Source organism: Eumetopias jubatus, unplaced genomic scaffold, assembly GCF_037043125.1.
Source record: "Eumetopias jubatus isolate StellerSeaLion01/CBP00866 unplaced genomic scaffold, mEumJub1_p1.0 scaffold_8, whole genome shotgun sequence".
Lineage (NCBI taxonomy): Eukaryota > Metazoa > Chordata > Mammalia > Carnivora > Otariidae > Eumetopias > Eumetopias jubatus.
The window spans coordinates 101,495,056-101,517,353 of NW_028274814.1; the positions used below are offsets into that span (position 1 = coordinate 101,495,056).

At 41.5% G+C, this 22,298-nt stretch overlaps 1 protein-coding gene across 1 annotated transcript in view; it reads right to left on the minus strand.

The window, feature by feature from the left end:
* Nucleotides 1-1,579: 1,579 nt before the first annotated feature.
* E2F7 (E2F transcription factor 7) overlaps nucleotides 1,580-22,298 on the minus strand; it is a 38,074-nt gene continuing 17,355 nt past the window's right edge. Inside the window, exons 5-12 of the mRNA XM_028105524.2 lie at nucleotides 21,817-21,975; nucleotides 20,203-20,337; nucleotides 13,037-13,219; nucleotides 12,486-12,558; nucleotides 9,194-9,683; nucleotides 7,653-7,908; nucleotides 5,633-6,054; nucleotides 1,580-4,306 (exon numbers count right to left, since the gene is read on the minus strand). Coding sequence (XP_027961325.1) covers nucleotides 4,136-4,306; nucleotides 5,633-6,054; nucleotides 7,653-7,908; nucleotides 9,194-9,683; nucleotides 12,486-12,558; nucleotides 13,037-13,219; nucleotides 20,203-20,337; nucleotides 21,817-21,975 — 1,889 coding nt within the window. The 3' untranslated portion in view covers nucleotides 1,580-4,135. The remainder of the gene's footprint in view (nucleotides 4,307-5,632; nucleotides 6,055-7,652; nucleotides 7,909-9,193; nucleotides 9,684-12,485; nucleotides 12,559-13,036; nucleotides 13,220-20,202; nucleotides 20,338-21,816; nucleotides 21,976-22,298) is intronic.

Here is a 22,298-nt window from a genome sequence, read left to right on the forward strand (position 1 = left end):
CTCATCTTGAGCCCCAGGTGCAGAAGTTTTAAATGCTCGTTTGCATAATAAATTGAGGCTGTCCTTGTAACCTAAAATGTACAATTTCTGTTATTGACAGTAACTAGAGAGGTCACAGCACCTGACCTAAAGTTCATACAGGGGTGAATGGGTTACCCCTGTTGACTAGGCTTAAAAGGAACACCAGGAGACAAAATTGCTTTCATGATTACCTCATGAGTCCTGCTTGTTCAGTGTACTTACACCATTAAAGACCAACAAGGAGGGGCAGATGGGAGAAGATATTGGTAGATGCCTGTAATAATAGCACAACCCCGTATTATAATATACCACTAAAGGTATGCTAGGGAGATCCTAATACTGGTGTTTGTGTAGAAGCAGATTTATCCTGAGTTATCTCATACAGCTGGCCCTTGAATGACATGGGTTTGGACGGTGCAGGTCCACTTACATGGACTTTTTTCGGTATATACAGTACTGTAAATGTATTTTCTCTTATGATTTTAACATTATTGTAAAAATACAATATACAGTACTTATATAAAATGCATTGTTATTGGTAGAGCTTCTGGTCAACAGTAGGCTATTAGAAGTTATGTTTTTGGGGAGTCAGTTAAGCTGGACTTTTCCTGCACAGGGGTCGGCGCCCCTTAAGCCCCGTGGTGTTCAAAGGTCAACTGTATACGCCTTGTGAGAAGGGAGGTTATGGACTGGGACAGGAAGTGATGTGTCGGAAGAGGTCACGGTAAAATGATTGGTGAGAGCTGAATTGAACAGCCCTAGTGAAAGGGCAAGCCCTGTTGTACGGGGTCCTGTGGTTCCTCTGTTCACGATTTTGGGGGCTGCTGAGTTCCCAGACTGGGTTTGATACTGGATTTCAAAGCTAGTGTTTTCCCTAGTACCTCACAATTTAGCAGGAGGAACCAACACCAAAGACCTAAATGACTCTGCAAGTATAACAAAGTAGGGAAAATCAGATGAGGTCTGTTCGGTTGGCTCTGAACTAAGGGTAGGCATTTGCTAGAATGAGAAGCATTTAACCTTGCAGATGTCATGAAAAGTTGGGGAAGTGGTCTACATTTACCTGTGATTCTTAGAAGTGGATAAGCCTCAGAATCATCTGGAAGCTCCGAACCTGAGATGCTGACTCGGTAGAAATCAGAAGCTCCAGAGCATCGTCCTCCTACCCTTTCAAGCTCCTGTGTAATTCTGACACATTAAGTTTTGATGTTTGGGAACTACCGGGAGGTCTCAATAAAAAGATCTGGTTTGGGTTTATGAGGGCCTGGTTTGCTGTGCTGCAACTGTTAAAGGTTTTGCTGAAATTGGTACACACGGCCTACCAACAAATACAACCAACCTCTCTTGTGAAATGAATTTTTATTGCTATTTTATAAAGCTTAATATCTTTCTAAAAGAAAAAAGAATCAGTTTACATGTAGTAAAGTTACAAGTAGGTAGCTATAGATAATATAGCCACGAGAAAAAAGGGCAAACCTAAATAGTATGAAGACAAAAGCGGTAAGCAGCAATAAAATTAACACCTACAAAAAACTAGCAGTGCAATAAGATTAGCTGAAAGCAGCTTTACATTGAAAAAAAAAAGTTATTTAAATACAGAAATAGCACCTTACAAAAAAGAATTGAGAAATATGTAAACTTGGTAGGTAGATTCAAGTATAAAAGTTATACTCCCAACTCTTGTACCAGAATGAAAGGGTTTCACAAACCCTGGACAGTGTAGGGCACACACACCTCCCTCAGTGCCAACGCAAAGCTGAATTTCCTTAGCAGGATCCCCAACAGTTATTTTTGTCTGTTACTAAGTTATACAATGATAGACTCAAGATTGCCATTGCTTCTTCACTACCCCGAACACCCACGTCTAGCTTAGCAGCTTCACTCCCATCAGTTGCTCTATCAGAAGCATACGGTTTTCCCGACAGAAACAACCCCTGCATTATTTTATTTTTATCTTTTTACACATCACAAAGCCACATTAAAAAGTGGGTACTGAATACAAAAGGAATTGGTTCTCTGTTTTCTGTTGCTGAGTATGGTCACAGAGTCATAAAATTCTGATTTATGGGGTTGCTTCTTAACACCCCTCAAGAACCGTGGATTCTCTGAGGTTTATATGGTCATATCATGAACAGAATAAAAAAAAAAAAGGATAGCAAAGAAGTTAAAGTAGTAAGTGGCGAGCATCCAAAAACAGTGTGGGGAAAATCAGATTGTGATTTCATCTAAATGTAGACCTCTCAAGTGAAAATATTTTGTGGAAGTTTTTAGGCATGGTGGATTTAAACACGCACGTACCCTGTGCAGATAAGGATGCTGTGTGTCCTGTACTTTCACTGAAAAAGGCATATTTTTGTTTCAAGGTGAACTCCTCATATTAACTCTGGGTAACCATTACTGGGAGGTTGTTGATGATTAGAACCATAATTTTATCTGTTTAACACTAGAAAAGATTGTAAAAAAAAAAAGATAAAAAATGCCATCTTGTAAACTTTAAAAGTTTAGTGTTGATAAAAATTTTATATAATAACAAATTTATTTAATCTGGCTACCTACCTCAAGTTTTCAAAAATCTTGTGGGGGTAATAAGGCTAATAGTATCCTGTAGTTAATATAAAGCTACTTTACTCAGACTCCCAGAGTCTCTTAAATTAATATTTTTATTTCATATAACATTTTATTGGGTCCAAAAATAAAAATAGAATCCTACACCAAGATTCCAAATCTAAGACAGAAGCTTAAAAAAGAAAGGAATGAAGAAAGGAAGGAGGGAAGGAAAAGAAGGGAGAGAGGAAGGCATTTGCTGGAAGAGACAAGAATGAGGTACATCAATAAACCTAGGAATACAAAGAGCTAGTTTGGCTACTTACTGAAATCCTAAAGCAATATGGTTTAACAAAGGGGTATTGCATAATAGTTTCCAGAATTGTACTCATGCTAGAACAATGAATCCCTGCACTCACCGTTCTTATTTTTCAGAAATGCTCTGAAAAATAACTGGTTTGAATACTCTTGGATACTGAACATAATGTGTTCGTTTTCCCTCTTACCTTCCACAAATAAAGAAAAAAAGCCAAAGGAAAAAATAAAATGATCACCTATCGGAACTATATCAATTTCTACATCATTACTCTTCAGAATTCTACCAAAGGGTCCCATCCAGGTTCCAATTATAATCACTTGCTACCATCCTGATTTATTCAATAGACAGCAATTCTTCGAAGGCATCCATACCTGTTACTCTACAGTTAACATTTAAGTAAAAAAACCCACGGGGCACATAGTGAAGGAAACTGCACAGGGTAGTATTTTTACAAATGAACAGTAAAACCTTATTGTTCACACAGGTCAGCTCTTAGGCAGCTAGCATGCATCTTGCTTCTCATGCCCAGACAGGCTCAGCACAGTTCATTATAGCAAGTGGGCCATTCACAGTTATTTTGGTCGTAACATTCCGTCATGCATACACATTTATCCACATTATTAGTAGGTTGTAAAGTAAGTGCAGGGCAAATTAGAGGAAAAAAGCACAAACATTCAAGTCGTCATACCCTGAAAAACATGTATTTTGCTGTAGTTGTAAACTTTTTGCACTAAATCCCATTTCAGGAACAAAATAAATACCATAGGATTCACAACTGGAGTCGGCTTCCTGATGAAGCCTAAGGAAGCAGTAGCTTTTTTAAACTGCAGAAAAGAAGTTTCTCTCACCACAGATCTAGACTCAGGGCGAGGGGGAAAAACCAAGAATGCTCACCCTAGTTAAGTGCTAGACAGCTCCCCCAGTAAAACCACAAGGCTCCAGTAGCCTGTTCAGATCGACTTCCAGCAATAAGAGGATTCTTGCATCAAAACCATAAAAGTCAGTCGGTGCTTTCACTGTGACACCACGCACAGAGTCTGGACTCTAACTGATATTAAATGCACAAATAACAATTGCTTTCAGGAAAATAGATGATTCATGGTGATGGGAAGTTAACATTAGAACTGGTAGGTGAAAGAGAGGACGATGTGTGCAGATGATGGTCTGCATCCCGCTTTGCATTCAGCGTCAGGGCATCACCTGGAACGGGGTGGCAGGTTAGTGCCCACCCCGGCCTGGCACGGCGGCAGGTTAGTCAGCCTCGCTGCTGGGGATTTCCAGTCTCCTCTGCGCTGAGCTGGTGTTTCGTGTCAGATTCCTTTCTCTTCTCCTAAGGACGGGGTCTCCGAGGCTGCCAGGTGTCTTGAAAAATGTCTCACGATGTGTGCATCGGATGCTCTTGGGGGTCACAGGAATGGGGGACTAAAAGAGCAAGTAAAAACAGAAGTGAAGTCAAACGTTCTCGGCCTCCGAACTAAGCCCTTTCTTGACCTGTGTCAGTACGATCTTGATGCAGGCGTTCTCCTTCTTTTCGCTTTTCTGTCCCACTCGTCTGCTTTATCTCCTCCCCAACAATTCTCACAACTGGAAATTCACTTCTTTGTTTTGTGTGCAGAAAGGTAGCCTAGTGAAGAGGTTGGGAGCGTGGCACTGGCACAACTAGCTGGGTGACCTTGGGCAAGCTACTTAACCACGCTGTCCCTCAGTGTTTTCATCCATACAATGGGGGTGACAAAGTGATGACTTTCACAGGGCTGCACGAATTAGAAAAGGTAATATTTATAAAGCACTTTGGACTACGCAAAGCAAAGCATACAGTAAGTATGTGTGTCTTGGCTCTTTTGTTTACTTGCAACTTTGTATCTTCTTGTGTTAAATGTTGCATATTGATCTCCTTAATGTGCCCTAAAAGAGCAGGGACCATTATTCTGTTTACTGTCCTATCTTCACTGCCTGCATGAGTGCCTGGCACATAACTGGTAATCAGAAAGCATGTCACATTATCATCACCTTGTTTAAAAACTAACATGTTTAATTTCATCATCTAGCAAACTTGTGAGCCTCTAACTTGTCTAAAATATTTTTGGCCACAAAGTATAACTCTTTATCCATGAGAGAAAGTAACCACTCTGAACAATGCCTGAGGCATAAGAGGAAATCAACACATGCTTACTGACTGAAGTACAAATGGGAGTTTGGGGGAAATATAGTGCTGATTAATTAATATTGATTATAAAATTCATATATGTACATTTGTGTGTTTGAGTATGTGTGTGTGTGTGTGTGTGTATAGCCTCCTAAACATTGCATTTTGAGAAATGACAGATGCTAGGAATCTTTGCATTAGTATCCAGACTTCTGTTTCCCTGAATTGTTTCTATAGCTGTACAATGAAAATTCATGGTGCTCTCCTTTTATTCATCTAATGAAATGAAAACCTGAAGAAATCATCTGAATATTCAGCATTCATCAGCAGCCCCTTGAACTATCCTTAAAATAAGTCCCTCTAATTTTAAGGAACAGATTGACAACTAAAAAATATTTTTATCTTTAAAGCATAGCATCTCCTGCCTCCAGCCTCCATGCCTTATAAAGTAAGCAGATAACTTCTGGGTCTACGACAGAAGCTGGGTAGACCCTGACCTGGAGCCTCTGCCCTGCAGTCATGGGACTAAAAGCAAAGCTCATGAAATGCATACTGACCCCATCACAGAATGATGATCTTCCTGGGCTCACAGTAGGGCTCACCTGTTGTAATTTTACTACGGAGACAGGTTGCCCCGCATACGCAGGGGATTCAGGCTGGATGATGTTGTGTGATCTTGGCATCTCCGGACTCAGATTGAGTGAGCAGGGACCCTGAAGCTGAGGGTCTGCGGAGGGGAGTGCTGATGATTTTGGATTAACCATGTTTGCAGGGCCGATGAGAAGATGAGCTGTTGATCCAAGGCCAGGCAAGCCAAAATTCACAGGTCCCACATTTGGGAGAGCACCAGGGGCAGAGGAAAGTGGCCTGGGCATAGTGGGAGAATAGAGAACGGGGAAAGGGCCCAGCGTCGGAGATGGTAAGACCATGCAAGGAATGCTGAGGGATGGCAGCTGACCTGAAGGGGGTCCCATGGCATGGGGGTTCTGACTGCCAGATAAGAGCACATTGAAACCATTTAATCCTGAAACAGAAGCAGACCAAGATGAAAGTCAACACAACAGTAGGTACCATAACAGTTTCACATTCTCCCGCCGCCCTTCCAAGTGGGAACCCACAATGAATGGATTCTACCTGACCAGGCCAACCCCCTTCCCATGCTCTCCCCACCCTCACTGCTTCTCCCAAGCAGTGGCCACCAGTGAAGTCCCACATCCTCTTGTGTGATAAAGTGGTGGATGCCTGTGTCTCCTGAGAGGGTCAATTAATGTGTGTTCCACTGAATGCAAATTGAGGAGGAAAGTGAACTTGGATTGGAAAGATTTTATCTTTTATTTTTATAAACTTCTAACAAATTTATATTTCCCTCAACTTGGATCACAGGCAACAAATCCAACAGTATTAATAGTACCTTGACTTTGTCACTAGTAAAAAGCACATATATATTCATATAACATTATAGCTACAGCAGATTCTTATTAGATTGTGAAGCTTATTATGACTTTGAAATCATGAGAACACTGGAACTACTGTCAGATCTTTTTATTACTATAATTAAAAAATTTTTTTTCTAACAATATTTCAGTATAATTGGCTTCCCTTATTATCCTATGTATTTAATTCTATGCATTTTTTAAAAACATTCTGAGGAGGAATCCACGGGTTTTACCATAATGTCAATAGGTCTTTGGCCCAGAAAAAGCTAATACTCCCTGTGCTGGGCTGTCATTTTCATTCAGTAGGGACTGAACCTGTTTCTTGTTTATCAGTGTATCTGCATGACTATCATGCTTACATTAAACCTGCAAAAAGTATTTGCTAATGGAATAAAGAATGTTTTGTAGATAACTGAATAATAACACCTACCTAATCTATAAGTGAATGGAAAATCGGGAAAATCAATTTTAGTCTTTCTGCATCGATAGCAGCTTTATGTACACAATGTGTGTCTTAGAAATTAGGGATCTATTGTATTTCAGCTTTATTTCAAAAACTGACAGCGTTTGAGTCTTACTGTCAGGCACTATTATCCGAAGTGCTTTAGATGTATTACCTTATAAAATTTAGTTCAATTTTGAAAGCACCCCCGCTACACAGGTGCCATTGTTAGTGCTGCTTTACCAGTGAAGATGGCTGAATACTTAAAGTTCATGCAGATAATAAGGGGCCCTAATGTCCAGCCCTCTCCAGACCTGGCCCTCGACCACAGTGGCAAGCTCAGTACCTCTGGATATTCAAAACATCACACTAGCTGTACATGGTGGCCAATAGGTTCATACTGTTCAGTAAACTGAACCAGTGCCAGATTCTGCTGAATTATAATAACAGAATGATCTTTTGAATTGTGCTTTTTTAGCAAATAAAGTTTAATGTGTTAAAAAAAAATCACTTGCCCTAATTATTTTCATAGTGTCCTTCGAGGTGGCTGAAGTGAAAGCAGCCTCTACCTTCATTTCATAGATGGGAGAAAAGAAAAGGGCTGAGAGTAAAATGGTTCAGAGGCTGTGCAGACAGCAGCTCACTGAAGAACCACTTTGGTCGGGTGACATGGACAGAAATGTAAAAATCTAATTTATGATCTGACTACCCCAAGGGGCCCTAAGACATGATGACACCCCTTACCAGCTGGCGACTGCACATAAAGGTACTGCAGCAAAGAGGGCTCTTTGGTGCTTTCATTTTCTTTTGAAGACTTTTCTATCTCTGTGTCTCTCGAAGGATTTCCCCACTCAGAAGAAATGAAGCAGTTGACCGTGGCCTTTCCTGAACCCTCCTCTGCAGCCGAGACTTGGGCCTCCATGTGAATGTCTTCGAGGGTCACTGAGCCTCTGTTACCCGGGGTCTTGGGGGAGGCAACGTCTGTGGACTCTGAGGGTTTCTAAGCAGAGCCAACCAGAACCAGAAAAGCAAGTAAAAATCCCAGCGGTAAATCTTGATAGCAGCTTTCTCGACATAGCTAATACATAAACAAATAGGTCAAAGACCACTGCGTGCCACACAGAATTGTATATGTCTGAAAATCAGTGTCCCGTCATGTGCTTCCATAAGCTTAGGATTCTTAAGCATAGAAATGATGGAGGTTTTTTTTCTTTAAGATTTTATTTATTTGACAGAGAGAGACACAGGGAGAGAGCGAACACCAGCAGGGGGAGTGGGAGAGGGAGAAGCAGGCTTCCTGTGGAGTAGGGAGCCCGATGCAGGGCTCGGTCCCAGGAACCCGAGATCATGATCTGAGTTGAAGGCAGACGCTTAACGACTGAGCCACCCAGGCACCCCAGAAATGATGGAGTTTTAACAATGACAGACTGGCTGTGGTGTTTGGACAATGAGGTAAATTTCGGAGCTGCTAACACATAAAGGGTGTGGATGCCAGTCTTTGGCCCAGTAAGGACTGCGGAACTGGCCCAAAGCCAGCCTTGGTTATCTAAGACCTATATATACCAGTCAGTCCTTCACTGCTGTTCTGCAACCCCAGGCTATACACAAAATTACAAAGATTCGCTCTGGCAAGAGAAAGGAACAGAAGAGAAAGGGTCCTCAATAATATACTGATATCCCTGAGTGTGCTGAGCGAATCCAGCACAGACTGCTATCATGATGGTGCTTCTGCTTCCTGAGAGTTTGGTCAGATCTCATTCACCTCTGAAAGGCTACTAAGTGGGAGATGTGAACAGCTCATATTTTTGTTGCTTTCGTTTTGTAGCTGGGGAAACAGGATCTCTGAGCCGTGATAACGGACACAGACACCGAAAGACCAGCAGCACCCACACTGCCGACTCTGGAGCTCAGGTGCATCCTGGATTCAGATGGTTATGTTAGTGATCTCAACTGGTTTAAGAAAAAAAAGGAGAGCCAAAAGACAGGGAGGAAATATACAAACATGTTAACAGTCATTGACTCTATGTGGTGGGATTATGCGTCTCTTTTTTTACACCTTTTAGCATTTTACACAAAGTAGGAGTTTTAGAAAAGTCTCTTTCCTTACAGTACTACTTTATGGCAAGATTTTATGGCAGAGCCAGTCCCGGGCTTAATTATACAAGTGATACCTGAAATACGTCACATTCCAGACTCAACAGCTTATTAGCATCTATGCATCTCTACTGGGAAGGAACTCTGGGTTAACGGGATGTCATGAAGCATGCCCATCTGAACTCCCTTACCTTGGGCATGACAAGAGCTAGAGGGCTGTCTTTGTAGTCCCTGCTCTGTCTTTTAGTGGCTGGCTCCTCCTCCTGAGGCTTCCTCTCCTCCCCGAGGCGCTTCTGAACTGAGGGTGTGGATGGCTGCTTTGCTGCTGAGACTTCTGCGCTTCTGCTGTCCCTCTCGGAAACCAGGGACGGTCCCTCCTGCAGGCTCCCATACAGCATGAAAAGTGAGGTGGAGGGCACGTACACCATAGGCTGGCTGGCCAGCAGGGCTGGTTTCAGGCTCTCCACGTCCGAGGCTGCAGAAGCTGGTGAGACACCCATTTGTCCAGTCAGACTGTTCTGCACAGGGAAGGCCTGCAGGTCCATTTGGGCCACAGAAAAGACTTGGTGTGCTAAAGGATTAGCACAATATTCTGAGTCAACAGACAGGCCAGGGAAAGGAGCAGCAGGGTCCAGGCTGCTTGATGGAGGCATCACTCTCTTACTGGCAAAGGCTTTCCTCCTGCAGTAAAAAGGAACGTAATGGGTCCCATCAAGTTATCACATTCCACCAGCTCCTGATTCTCTGCCTTCCTACAGAGAGATGTATCAAAGCAGAAATGAGATAATGCTGCCCGAGCTGATACTAAAGTGTGCCCCCTGAGCACCTATTAGCTAACTCCAGAGGCAGATAACCATATAACCTGGACGGATGCTTAGGGAGGGGGTGGGTGAGCGCTTGGGGGGATCTCAGGTTAGAGCTCATGCGGGCTCTCCCCTGCCTCCTCTACGTCTAATAGCTATCAGTCACATACTGATGGTGACCGCTACCATAACAGGCCCGCAGATGCCCTATGACTAACATAATCCTAACTTTACATAATTATGATAGTTACCCCCTGCCAGTTGACGAGGGAGGAAAAGTGAGGCTCAGAGACTAATCAGCCTACTGAAGGTTAGCCGCACCGCTTGCATGTGAGGAAGCTGGGCCTCACACTCAGGCACTGGGTGATGTCCTGGGTAGGTAGCCGAGACTGGACCAGAGTTTCATTTAAAGGACCCATCTGGTGTGTCTCAAATCCACTGTGAGATAAATGGAGTGGGCAGTGAGTGAGGAAATAAAGTTACCTACTAAATTATTTTCTGTCATTCTTGTCCCATTCTGCTCAGTATTCCAATTTTTAGGCACATGTTCAAAATTAAGCCCTATTTAATATATGAGATTATAAACAATGTCTGGGCCTTTTATACAGAAAGACTTCTAAATATTAAAAAACATTTATGTTTTCAGTGTATTTTTGGAAACATGAGGAAAACCTGTTTAAGACTCCTTTAAGAACTAGTAAACAGAGGACAGGGATTTCTTTGAACCTTTTTGATGGAATCAGTAAGACCTATTTTGCCCCGTCTCTTTGTCCACGTGCTGCTGGGAATCAAATGGAAGGCCCTGGGCTGCAGAGATGAGTAAATCTCTCTAACCACAGTCCCTCTGAATGAGAAATCACTACTGCTCAGCTCTGTGAAGCTCAAAATACCCACACTGAGTATATCCCCCACCGTCCTATCTCCAGTCATCCACCTTCAACCTCCCCATCTCCACCAACAGTAGCACCATCATCTGACACCCAGGTGTCCTTTGTGAGGTCTCTTTCTATCTTACACTGATTTCCACTCCTTTCCATCTGCAGCTGACAGGACTCAGACCTGCACCACCTCACACTAGAATGGCTGCAGATGCGCCTTCCCACCTGCTTCAAGCAGCAAGAGTGTTCTTCTCCAGTAAGTCTGATGTAGGTCTTTATTGTCTGTCTCATAAACCCAAACTCTTCTTCTACCTGGCTTCCAAAGGGTTCTTTTTTTCCCCCAGTTTGACCTATTCACCTCTAACACCCCGAGTTCTTTTTACGAATGAGGTTTCCATTTGCTATCCTATTTGTACAAATCGTTATGGCTAAACTAATCAGTGTATGGTCCCCGTACTCCCTTCACCCTGCCTCACAGTCTGTTTCTTCCCAAATCTGTCATTAAAAAGCTCTCTTGTGGGGAGCCTGGTGGCTCAGTTGTTAAGCGTCTGCCTTCGGCTCAGGTCATGATCCCAGGGTCCTGGGATCGAGCCCCGCATCAGGCTCCCTGCTCTGAGGGAAGCCTGCTTCTCCCTCTCCCACTCCCCCTGCTTGTGTTCCCCCTCTCGCTGTGTCTCTCTCGGTCAAATAAATAAATAAAATCTAAAAAAGAAACCCCAACCAACCAACCAAACAAAAAAAAAAAACAAAAAAACCCTCTCTTGTTCCCACATTAGCATTTCCTCTGCTTCTTCCCATAATATTTGGTTTCCTTCAAAATCAGACCCAAAATTTGAGTCTGATGGCCTGGGTTTGAATCCTGGCTCTGTCACTTCTTAGCCCTGTGACCTTGGGCAAGTTATTTTACCTCTTCGGGTTTCTGTTTCCTTTCTGTAAAATGAAGATAAGAGTACCAACCTCAAATGACTGTTGTTGTGATTAGATGAGTTAATACACATAAAACTTTCAGAACGGGACCTGGTGGCTCATAAACAAAATTAGCTACAGTGATCATAAGTGATTCCAGGAACTACAATCATCAGTTCTCAGGGCCATGTTAGTAGTGAAATGTCTTTTTTCAATGTATTTGTTTTTACTTTTCCCCCCATAAGCTTTCATTAGCTTAGGGGATACATTTTTCTTTTTTTTTTTTTTAAATATTTTATTTATTTATTCATGAGAGACAGAGAGAGAGAGAGAGAGAGAGAGAGAGGCAGAGGGAGAAGCAGGCTCCCAAGGAGCAGGGAGCCCGATGCGGGACTCGATCCCAGGACACTGGGATCATGACCTGAGCCGAAGGCAGACGCTTAACCATCTGAGCCACCCAGGCACCCTTAGGGGATACATTTTTCATACTTTTGTGTCCGTGATGCTACATCCAGCACAATGATGGGCACAAAGGGGAAACTTAGAAAATTCTTAATAAACAAATGGCTAATTTAGGAGCAAGACTGCTAAAATTTACCTTTTGATGGGGGGCATTTCAATGGAGTCAAAGTTAACACTAGAAAATAGAAAAGAATACACTCAGGTCCCTGTGTGGCTCAGTTGGTTAAGGGTCTGCCTTTGGCTCAGATCATGGTCCCAGGGCCCTGGGATCAAGTCCCGCGTCGGGCTCCCTGCTCGGCGGGAAGCCTGCTTCTCCCTCTGCCTCTGTCCCTCCCCTTGCTCGTGCTCTGGCTCTCTCTCTCACTCTCTCTCAAATAAACAAAATCTTAAAAAAAAAAAAAAGAATACATTCAGAGTTTTTGAAGACTACTTACTGTGAACTGTCTTCTATCTTCTGTCGGTAAACAGCTGCCAGACTTCCAATTTCTAAGGAGTAGCCACTTGATCCTATAAAGGAAAATAAAACTCTAACAAAATATGGCAGGGGACTTATACACACCAATTATATACAGCTGGATTCATTATTCACTGCTCAAGATTATAAGATTATTTCAAATCCATTCTGGTTTTGATTCAAAGAGAGAAATTTCCAGAAGCTAGCTGTTAATGAGGAATTCAGGTCTCATCAATAATTAGAAAACAAAACAAGTGTTGCTTTGTAAATCTGATGAGTGTCTGACATGCATCAAACAGACCAGCCTTGGGAAACCAGGTGATCTTCGCTGGTGGACTAGGATGAATTTCAGGCATGGGGCCATGTTCGTTCCCTGGGAAGCCTGCAACTCTTTTACCCCCAACCATCATTTCACTTCAGGTCAATGGAAAAAACAGGCAGGGCCTAGAGTCAGCTTATTTTAAAATGCCTGAGTAGGGTGACTGTTATAGGGCGGCTGACGGATTCCCCAGATTATGGAAAGGCAGATACCTTGTTCTTTATAAGGGCTGCTGGGTTCTGAGTTCACTTTCCTCTGGATCCTCTCAGAAGCCTGAACTGTGCTGAAAGAACCATGTCGAGCCAGCCTCTGTTTTGCACAGACTTGAATCTGGCCATATGTTTCTCTTTTCAATTCTGGTAAGACAGATGCAGAAACATCCACTAGTTCTTCATCTAAATAAATGAGAGAATTGGTAGTGTTGTTACATAGCTATAATTCAGGATAATTTTAGCCTTTTAAAGATAGAGCTTTGAGAGCCTGTAATTGTAATGGAGCTACCCTATAAATCAAAAACTAAGACAAAGGAATTTTAGGAGCCTTATCTCAAACCCCAATTTCTTCTGATGTACTAATTTTTTTAAGAGTCAGTAAAAGACTGTAAAGTGAAACTGAATCCATATATATTCTAAAATTATCTAAACTGCAACAAAAGTAGAGCAAGATGTTCTCCAACCCAAATTAGAATGGACCTGACATTTCAGATGCTTTCTTTGGGCAGAGATATCAAAGGAAAACACAACCATGCTCAGCCCAACATGCATATTCAGAGATTTTAACATTGATGGAGATCGGCCTCTTAGGCCACAGCTCTATGGCAATGAGTATAAGAATCTATTATGCTTTATTATGTCTTTCTTATGCAGTAGGAGGCTCAGTTACTAAGTGACCAAGGGAATAAGGTCAGCAAAAACCTCATGGTTGAAATGTTGCAGAACAGTGAGAATAGAAGCACCTTGGAGGCCCATTTTATGCTTAAAGGAGCCTGTGTAAAATCAGGACAGAATTTTTTAGATAGAACCAGGCCTGTATTTCTACAGAGAAATAGTCCCTGTTGCTCAGTCATTCCTACCCTGTTCCTCTGTGTGATTTTTCTAAGTTCAAAGCTTGCACGTTTTAATTATAAGACTAATTTAATAAATGGAAAGCTAGACTTACATTTTCTAAAACACACAAACATTTAAAAAAAAATCACCTTTACAGTTTTCTTTTTCTCATAACAAAACCCCCCCCAAAATGGTCTTTTTAGAAAATCAAAAAGAAAATGGGTCAAGACAGTAACAGGGAACAAATTTACCCTCCTTCCTTAAACACAGTATCATACAAAACATTATAAAACAATGGCTTTCAAGATACTGGACAGCAGGAGACAAAGGGCAGTGATCCTTAGAGACAGGAATCAAATGAGGTGAGACCTATGATTGCCCTCACTTATTGCCCAGAGAATATTTCCAGGTTGGAGTACAGGGAAGGGAACCTGGACAGAGACTGGAAGTCTCCCCAAGTTGAGGGTGGAGCTGGAAGCCAAGGCAAGCCAGGGCAGCTAGAGTTTGCAGGGCAAAACTCCAGAGAGGAGAGCCATATAAAAAGAATGCTGGAGATCTGCAGAAGGTTCCCCCCCATCCCCACCCCTTAAGTATTCAGTGGAGTACTCATGCATGTGAGGAGACTACCCAAGGTCAGGAAAGGAACCACTTAAGAGGAGCAAAAGGAATAGTGTCTGCAGCTCATCCAGGGCTGGGAATAGTGCCTATTGCCAATAGCCAGGATGGAAAAATCTCCTAATTCATGGATTACTGGTTAGAATATTAAAAAGGGTATTATTGCCTCAGTAGTGGGGATAATGCATTAAAGACTAAATGCTGATGATCCTGTCTACCAAAGCTTAAAAACAAGACCTGAAAGGTTCACTGTTTCCAAGTAACTTCACTGCATCACAGAACAAAGCTGAAGAACATTTTTAGAAATACTGAAATATCTAGCACCCAACAGTATGTAAATCTCAGTGTCTGGCATACAATTAAAAATTATCAGGTATACAAAGAAGCAGGGAAGTATAACCCACAGTGAGGACATAAATCAACTGAAATGGATTCAAAAGTGACACAGATGATAGAATTAGTGGACAGGCACATTAAAACAGGTAATATAATTGTACTCCGTGAATTCAGGAAACCAGAGGAAAGACTAAGCATATTAAGTAGAGACAATGAAAATATTAAAACTCAAGTCAAGTCAAACTTCTAGGGGTAAAAACTGTAATGCCGGTGAAGAAAATACAGTGGATTAATGGCAGATTAGACACTGCAGGAAAAAAAAAAGTGAACTTGAAGACACAGCAATAGAAACCATCCAAAATGAAACACAGAAAAGAGAATGAAAGAAACTAAACATCAGTGAACTGTGGGACAATTTCAAGCAGCCAAATATTAGCACACCTGGAGTCTCCAAAGAACAGAAGAGGGGACAGAAAAAAATATTTGAAAAAATAAGGGCTGAAAATTTGCCAAAGTTGATAAACACTTTCAACCCATAGATCCAAGAAGCCCAACAAACCCAAGTATAAGAAAAGTACATCAAAGCACACATATCAAATTGTTTAAAACCAGTCAGAAGGAAAATCTTAAAAGCAACCAGAGAAAAAGACATATTACATATGGAAGAACAAGATGATGATAGATTTCTAACCAAAAACAATCAAAGTTAGAAGACAGTGGAGTGACTTCTTTAAAATACTGAAAGAAAAAACCTTCAACCTAGAATCCTTTACCCAGTGAAAATATCTTTCAAAAACAAAGGAGAAGGGTGCACATTTCCAGTTACATGATAAGTACTAGGGATGTAGTGGCCAGCACGGTGGGTATACCTAACGCTGCTGTTTGTTATATATGAATGTTGTAAAGAGAGTAAATCCTAAGAGTTCTCATCACAAGGAAAAAAATTTTCTTCTCTTTTCATTGTATTAATATGAGATAATAGGTGCTAACTAAACTTATTGCAGTAATCAATTAACAATATATGTCAAATCATTATGCTGTACACCTTAAACTTATACATGATATATGTCAAGTATACCTCAATAAAGCTGGAAAAAAGGCAAAATAAAGATGCTTTTAGACATAGAAGAGCTGGAAGAATTCATCACTGGCAGATCTGCACTATAAGAAATGTTAAAGAAAGTCCACTTAGCCAAGAAAAATGATACCAGATGGAAAGAAACTGACATCCACAGAAAGGAATGACAAGCACCAGAAATGGTGCCTACATGGGTAGATATCAATTGTTTCCCCTTATTTAATCTCTTTAAAAGACAACAGACTGTTTAAAGCAAAAATGATAACAATGCATCGTGGAGTTTTTAACATACATAGCAGTAAAATGTTTGGCAACAACAGTACAAAGGCCAGGCAGGGAGAAATGAAAGTATGCTATTGTAAGGTTCTTATACAATATAAATAGTATAATATCATTTGAAGGTGCCCACATGGCTTCACTGGTGAATTCTACCATATAAAGGCATGTACGTGAATATTCATTTAGCTTTATTTCTAACAGCCAAAAACTGGAAATAATCCACTTGTCCACCGACAAGTAAATGAATAAAGAATGATATATCCATACAATGGGATACTCAGCAATATAAAGGAATAAACTATTGATACATGCTACAATATTATTAATCTGAAAATATGCCAAGCAAAGGAAATTTGATAAAAAGAGTATACACACTACCAGTCAGTTCTTGTTATTCATGGCAGTTATGTTCTATGAAGTTACCATGAACACTGAATTAGTACATACTGAACCATTGCTCTTAGAGGAATATAGGGTTAGGTTCCTGCCAGTCTCTGGTCACATTTTTGTCAACTGATCAACACATAACCCTGTTTTATATGTGTTTCTGTTTAAAGATGCCTTATTTAATATATATAGTTGATCCATTAGCACTGAACTCTTAGCCAACAGCACTGTAACGCATGCCTGAATGGAGCTCCTCTAACATACATTATTTCCTCTGTAAGGCACATCACAGCCTTCTTGCACTCGGAATCCTTAGCACTTCAGTACGACGCTTGGGAACCATTTTAACAGCAAAATCCTCAACACAAAGCACAAAAATGTGAAAACATGGCACTAAAAAGACCACAAAAAGGACACTTGTTTACAGTATGAGAGCCATGTAGAAACAAGTATGAGAAATAAGAGGGCAGAGTGTTGCCTTGTTCAACCTCAGCTGGGAACACGGGTGCGTTGTCAATCAAATTTTTTTGCCATTTTGCATGTCTGTGAATGACTAAGAAAATCCTGTGAGTATTGATTCTGGAATTATCAAATAATTTTAGTATGTAAATTTGCAAATATGCACTTTGAATAATGAGCATATAAAAAATTATGAAATTTTTTAGAAAATATGTACAAATCTAGAGTGAAAGAAAGCAGATCAGTGGTTGCCCTGCGGATGGGTTGGGGGACAAGGAGGGAGGAATTACAAAGGGACAGGAGACTCTGGAGGTGATGGGTTCATTATCTCGACCGTGGTCATTACTTCACAGGTGCACACAATGCAAAACTTACCAAATTGTAATTTTAATGATGTGCCATTTATTCTATGTCATAAGATGGCAAAAAAGCTGTGAAAGGATGAAAAGGCCATGATGGTGGGAAGGAGAAGAGGAAAAGACACATTTATTAAGTTTACCTGTGAAAAATCGCTACTGGAGGAGTGAAGGAGAGTGAATTAAGGAAATCAAAGGTTAACTTGAAGTTCCAGATTTGATGGCTGGGTTGAGGATGACAATAATATTGTCAGTAATGAAATTAGATATACAGAAAGATCAGGTTTCTATTGGGTAGAGAAAGTGAGTTCATGCTTCAATGACACTACCCCCTTTGAGTCCCTCTTCTCTTTCAATCTATCTAAAGATCCCATGTCACTTCTGCCTATAACATTTAGGACAGATTTCTGGGTTTATTTTGAAGGCTTCGAAAATGTGGTCCCAACCGGTCACATTTTATGTCTCATTATTCCCTAAAGCATGCCCTCCACTTTAATCAGGTGATTGTTCTCTAAACGCACACCAGATTTGTTTTTAGGTATCTGTTCCTTGAACTAAAAAGTAAGTCTCCTTCCCTCCAAAACCTGTCTTGTCCCTCAGAACGTAACCCATATCCTGAGTTCCCAAAGAGCCAGGACCACCGTGTATCCTGCTTAATTGTTCTCTAATTTTCAAATGTATGCTAATTATACCTTCAATAGAAGCTCACTAACCAGCCAAAGTGAGTAAAAGCACTGATGTGGGTACTATCTGGTAATCATGGATGAATAAAGACCGAGTCTGCTTTTAACTCACTAGGAATCCACCTCTTCAGAAAACAGCTGGACCATTCCTTAAATGTTAAACATAGTGCTACCATATGAACCATCGATTCCACTCCCAGATATGCCCATGACAAATGCAAACAGATGTCCATATCAAAGCATCTACCTCAATGTTCAAAGCAGCATTATTCATAATAGCCAAAAAGTAGAAAAAACCCAAATGTCCATCAACTGCCGAACGAAGAACTAAAAGGTGGCGTATCCATATGCCGGTGTGGTATTTCTTTCTTTTCTTTTTTTTTTTTAAGATTGTATTTATTTATTTGACAGAGAGAGACACAGCGAGAGGGAACACAAGAAGGGGGAGTGGGAGAGGGAGAAGCAGGCTTCTCCCCGCTGAGCAGGGAGCCCGACGTGGGGCTCGATCCCAGGACCCTGGGATCACGACCTGAGCTGAAGGCAGACGTTTAATGACTGAGCCACCCAGGCACCCCAACGGCGTGGTATTTCCCAATGGAAAGCAAGGAGGTACTGATACACACCTTAAGGTTAAAGGACCTTAACAAAATTGTGCTCAGTGAAAGAAGTCAGTCACAAATGACCATATATTGTATGATTTCATTTACAGGGAATCTCTAAAATAGGTAAATCTATAGAGATGGAAATATATTAATTTTTTTTCCTGGTGATGGAAGGGAGAGGTCAGGGAGAAGTGGGAAGTAAGTGCTAATGTGTACAAGGCTCCTTTTGGGGATGGTGACTTCGTTTTCCAAGTAGTTGCAGTGATGGTTGCACAACTCTGTCCTAAATTCAAATTGATGAATTATGTGAATTATATCTTATGTGAATTATATCTTCATACAGTTGTTAAAAATTAAAAAAAAAAGACTGAGTCTGGCTTCAAATGCATAGAGCTGGGGCAATGATGGCATGACGTATCAACCTTATGTCAATATTAAACCTCAGGACAATATTAAATTGTAATAGCTCCGAAGAGACAGTCTTTGCTCTGGGTGACCAGGGAAAACTGCATGAAGGAGTTGACATTTGAGTCAGATCTTGAAAGTTGAGTAGAATATTTGCATGTCGAAAAAGAAGAGGGCTTCACAGGTGAAAAGGCTAGAAGCCAAAGGCAGAGCAGTGGAAAATGACAAAGGTGCAGAATTCATGCAGGTGGGGACGGTGCCAGACACATCTCTAAACCTCTCATGGCATTTAGTATAGTAACTGTGCATGGTCCACGTGCAGTAAGTACGTGCTGGGTTGAATTAGTTTTACTTGATTTTAAGTGCTTTCATCTAGATCCTAAGTGAATAATGTGTTCTAAGTGAGGTAGAGAGCTATATCTTTTATAAGCCTGGGTTAAGTGGCAGGAATTTATGCCACTAATACCAAAATTGGAAGGGCAATTTAAAAATAACTTTAATGGCTTTTTTTCCCAGGCAGCATAGCTATATGTAAAGTGCTGGTACAGTAGGATCCTGTCCTCAATTGCTCAGATATTCCCTGTCAATTAAGAATATAATACCCTTTTTGCTCTAGTTTAGTAAAACTATGACATTTGTAACCTGTTAAATAAATTACCAAAAAGGTGTTCATTACATCCATACCATATGCAGAAGCCCTCTTTACCACATATTAGTTTTGTGATAGTAATTGATATAATTTTTACATTGCCTGGAATTTCAAAGAAAAACAATGCTTTATTCTGCTAATGCAGAAACCACCAGAGTTCATAAGAATGGTCATTTTTAATCCTCAAGCCCAAACTTCCAGGAACTTTGGAATAAAATGAAAAAAGCTAATGAGCTATAATTTAATAGTTACAGAAACTCCCACGTTATAAGCTCTCAGGATTTCCCTTCCTGCGGTGAGCCGCTGCACACACCACTTACAGACTAACGTTCATTGTTCCGAGGGATACCACTAGTCTAATTTTGAATGTGACATGGATTATGGGAAATGAAGATCAATCCACTGTGTAGAAGATACATGAATTGGAACAGGAATTGGGGATCGTAAATAAAATAGATGCCTAGCAAAACCATGAGACCTTACCACTGGAACTGAAGTCCACAGGCCCGATCCATTTGAAGGCTGGTTTACGGCCTCTCTCTTCTGTTACGTGCACTTTCTTTATTAGAGCCAAGCTGGTCAGAACGTTGGCTATGTCATAGAGGCGTCGTACCTTTGCTTAAAGATATAAAACACAATTATGGTCACGCCGTCTGTGACACCATTACATTTTAGTTGATGTGACAGGTCACTTTTCTTGGCCACCACATAAACCACCAGCAGAAAGCCAAGGGGTGCAGCAGAGGCTGACGGCTCTGTCATGCAATCACCTGGGATTTATGTATCTGATGTGTCTGAAGACACTTTCTAAGGGAAGGTCAGTGTGTCTTTCCTCTTCCACAACTTCACACCCCTTGTAAGAGGCACCTGGTGATAAGCGGGGAGTGCTGAGATGGCAAAAACACCAAGGGAGGGAAAGGGGCTGTAATTAAAGGCTTAGTGAATGTAATTCTGCTTATGTGGCATGTCAAAAGCTTGTTCTGGGTTTCTCTCAGCAGGAGGTGGTGGGTACCAGCTCGAGCAGGCAGCTGGCCTGTGAAAATGACAGGGATCCCCCAGAGCTTCCTGTGAGGCTGCGCCCCTGGGCACACAAGAGGGTTTGGGGCTCAAGGTTATGAGGTTCAGCTCTGCTGACAAGACAGGCAGCTCCTCACCTGAATCCTGGTGTTTGGCCGCCTAGTGGGGGAGGGGTGGGATGGGCATTCCCTGAATCTTACGAGGTTTGGGGAGAGACATTTGAAAATGCAGGTACTAGAGGAGAAATTCTGAAGGGGTGGTAAGGCATTCAATAGGCAGGACAATACCCACAAAGTAATTTCTATTCAAGAAATCGATTTATAGGTAGGAAACCCACTTGGCCTTGGGGCTACGATCAAGCAAAGGAGCTATGATTATGGTTCAGAACCATCAAACATTCACCCCAGATGCAATCTTCTTCCCAATCCTGATAGAGCTGAATGTCATCTAGTCACTTCTCCCACAGGGTGGCTATAATTCCAATGGAAACAGAAAAAGCAGAGAAAGTTTGGCTCGTGGCTTCCCGGGGCTTGAAAGGGCTACTGGCAGCTGAGGGTATTTGGCTTCACCCAGGCTTGACAGAAAAAGAAGAGGCCCTGGGTGTGCAACTTGGAACCTCTCTCCCTGCCCAGCAGCTCTGTCCCACCACCCCTACCCTGCCCTGGCCATTCCTCTGGTTCTTACCTGCAGACACCTTTCATCTCCACCCATCAGGACAGTAGGCAGGGAGTGAGGAAAGAAGGGGAAAGAAAACTCAGACATTCTGCCTTGGATGCAGCACTACTAAAGAGAAATGCAAAGTATCTTCCAGCCTCCCTGACCTGCGTTTGTGGGATGGCATTCCTCTTCTACCAACCCCTCTAACTGCTGAGGAAAAGGCATCTGACAGAACGTTCATGGGAATTCTAGTATTTACTAACTTAACTCTCACGGCACCAAGAACCTTTATGAGTGCAGGAAAGACTGCACCTCTTAAGAAAAAAAAACAATTTTTTTTTTCAATGTCAGAGGCAGAAAACATCAACACATGAAATCCCGTCCTTTTTGTACTGATAAGTGGGTTCAGGTGAAGATACTTACTTTTAAATTTACTATGGTCTGGGGCATCCTGGCTTTCTTCTATCAGTACTTTGGCAGCCACATCAAGAGTAACAATCTTGGTTTTGGAGACAAGGAACAGCATGACAAACTTCTGGCTCATAATTCTCAAAGACTTGTCTTTTCTACTGTTTGCAGATGCTACAAAGGGAATGAGACGAAAGCATCAAAACATGTAATTTACTACATGAAAGACAGTACTTGGGGTTTGCCAGAACTACGAACTCTAACAGCAGATGCAAAGATCACCTTGGTTACAGGCAGAAGCCTACTAGACACACATCACCAAGGACGGCTCATAAAGAAATGAGATGGATTTCCTTTTCTTTCTTTTTTCAAGTAATCTCTATGTCCAATGTGGGGCTCCAACTCATGACCCGGAGATCAAGAGTTGCAAGCTCTACTGACTGAGCCAGCCAGGTGCCCCAAGAAATGAGATGGATTTTCTTATGGCTTGTACAACT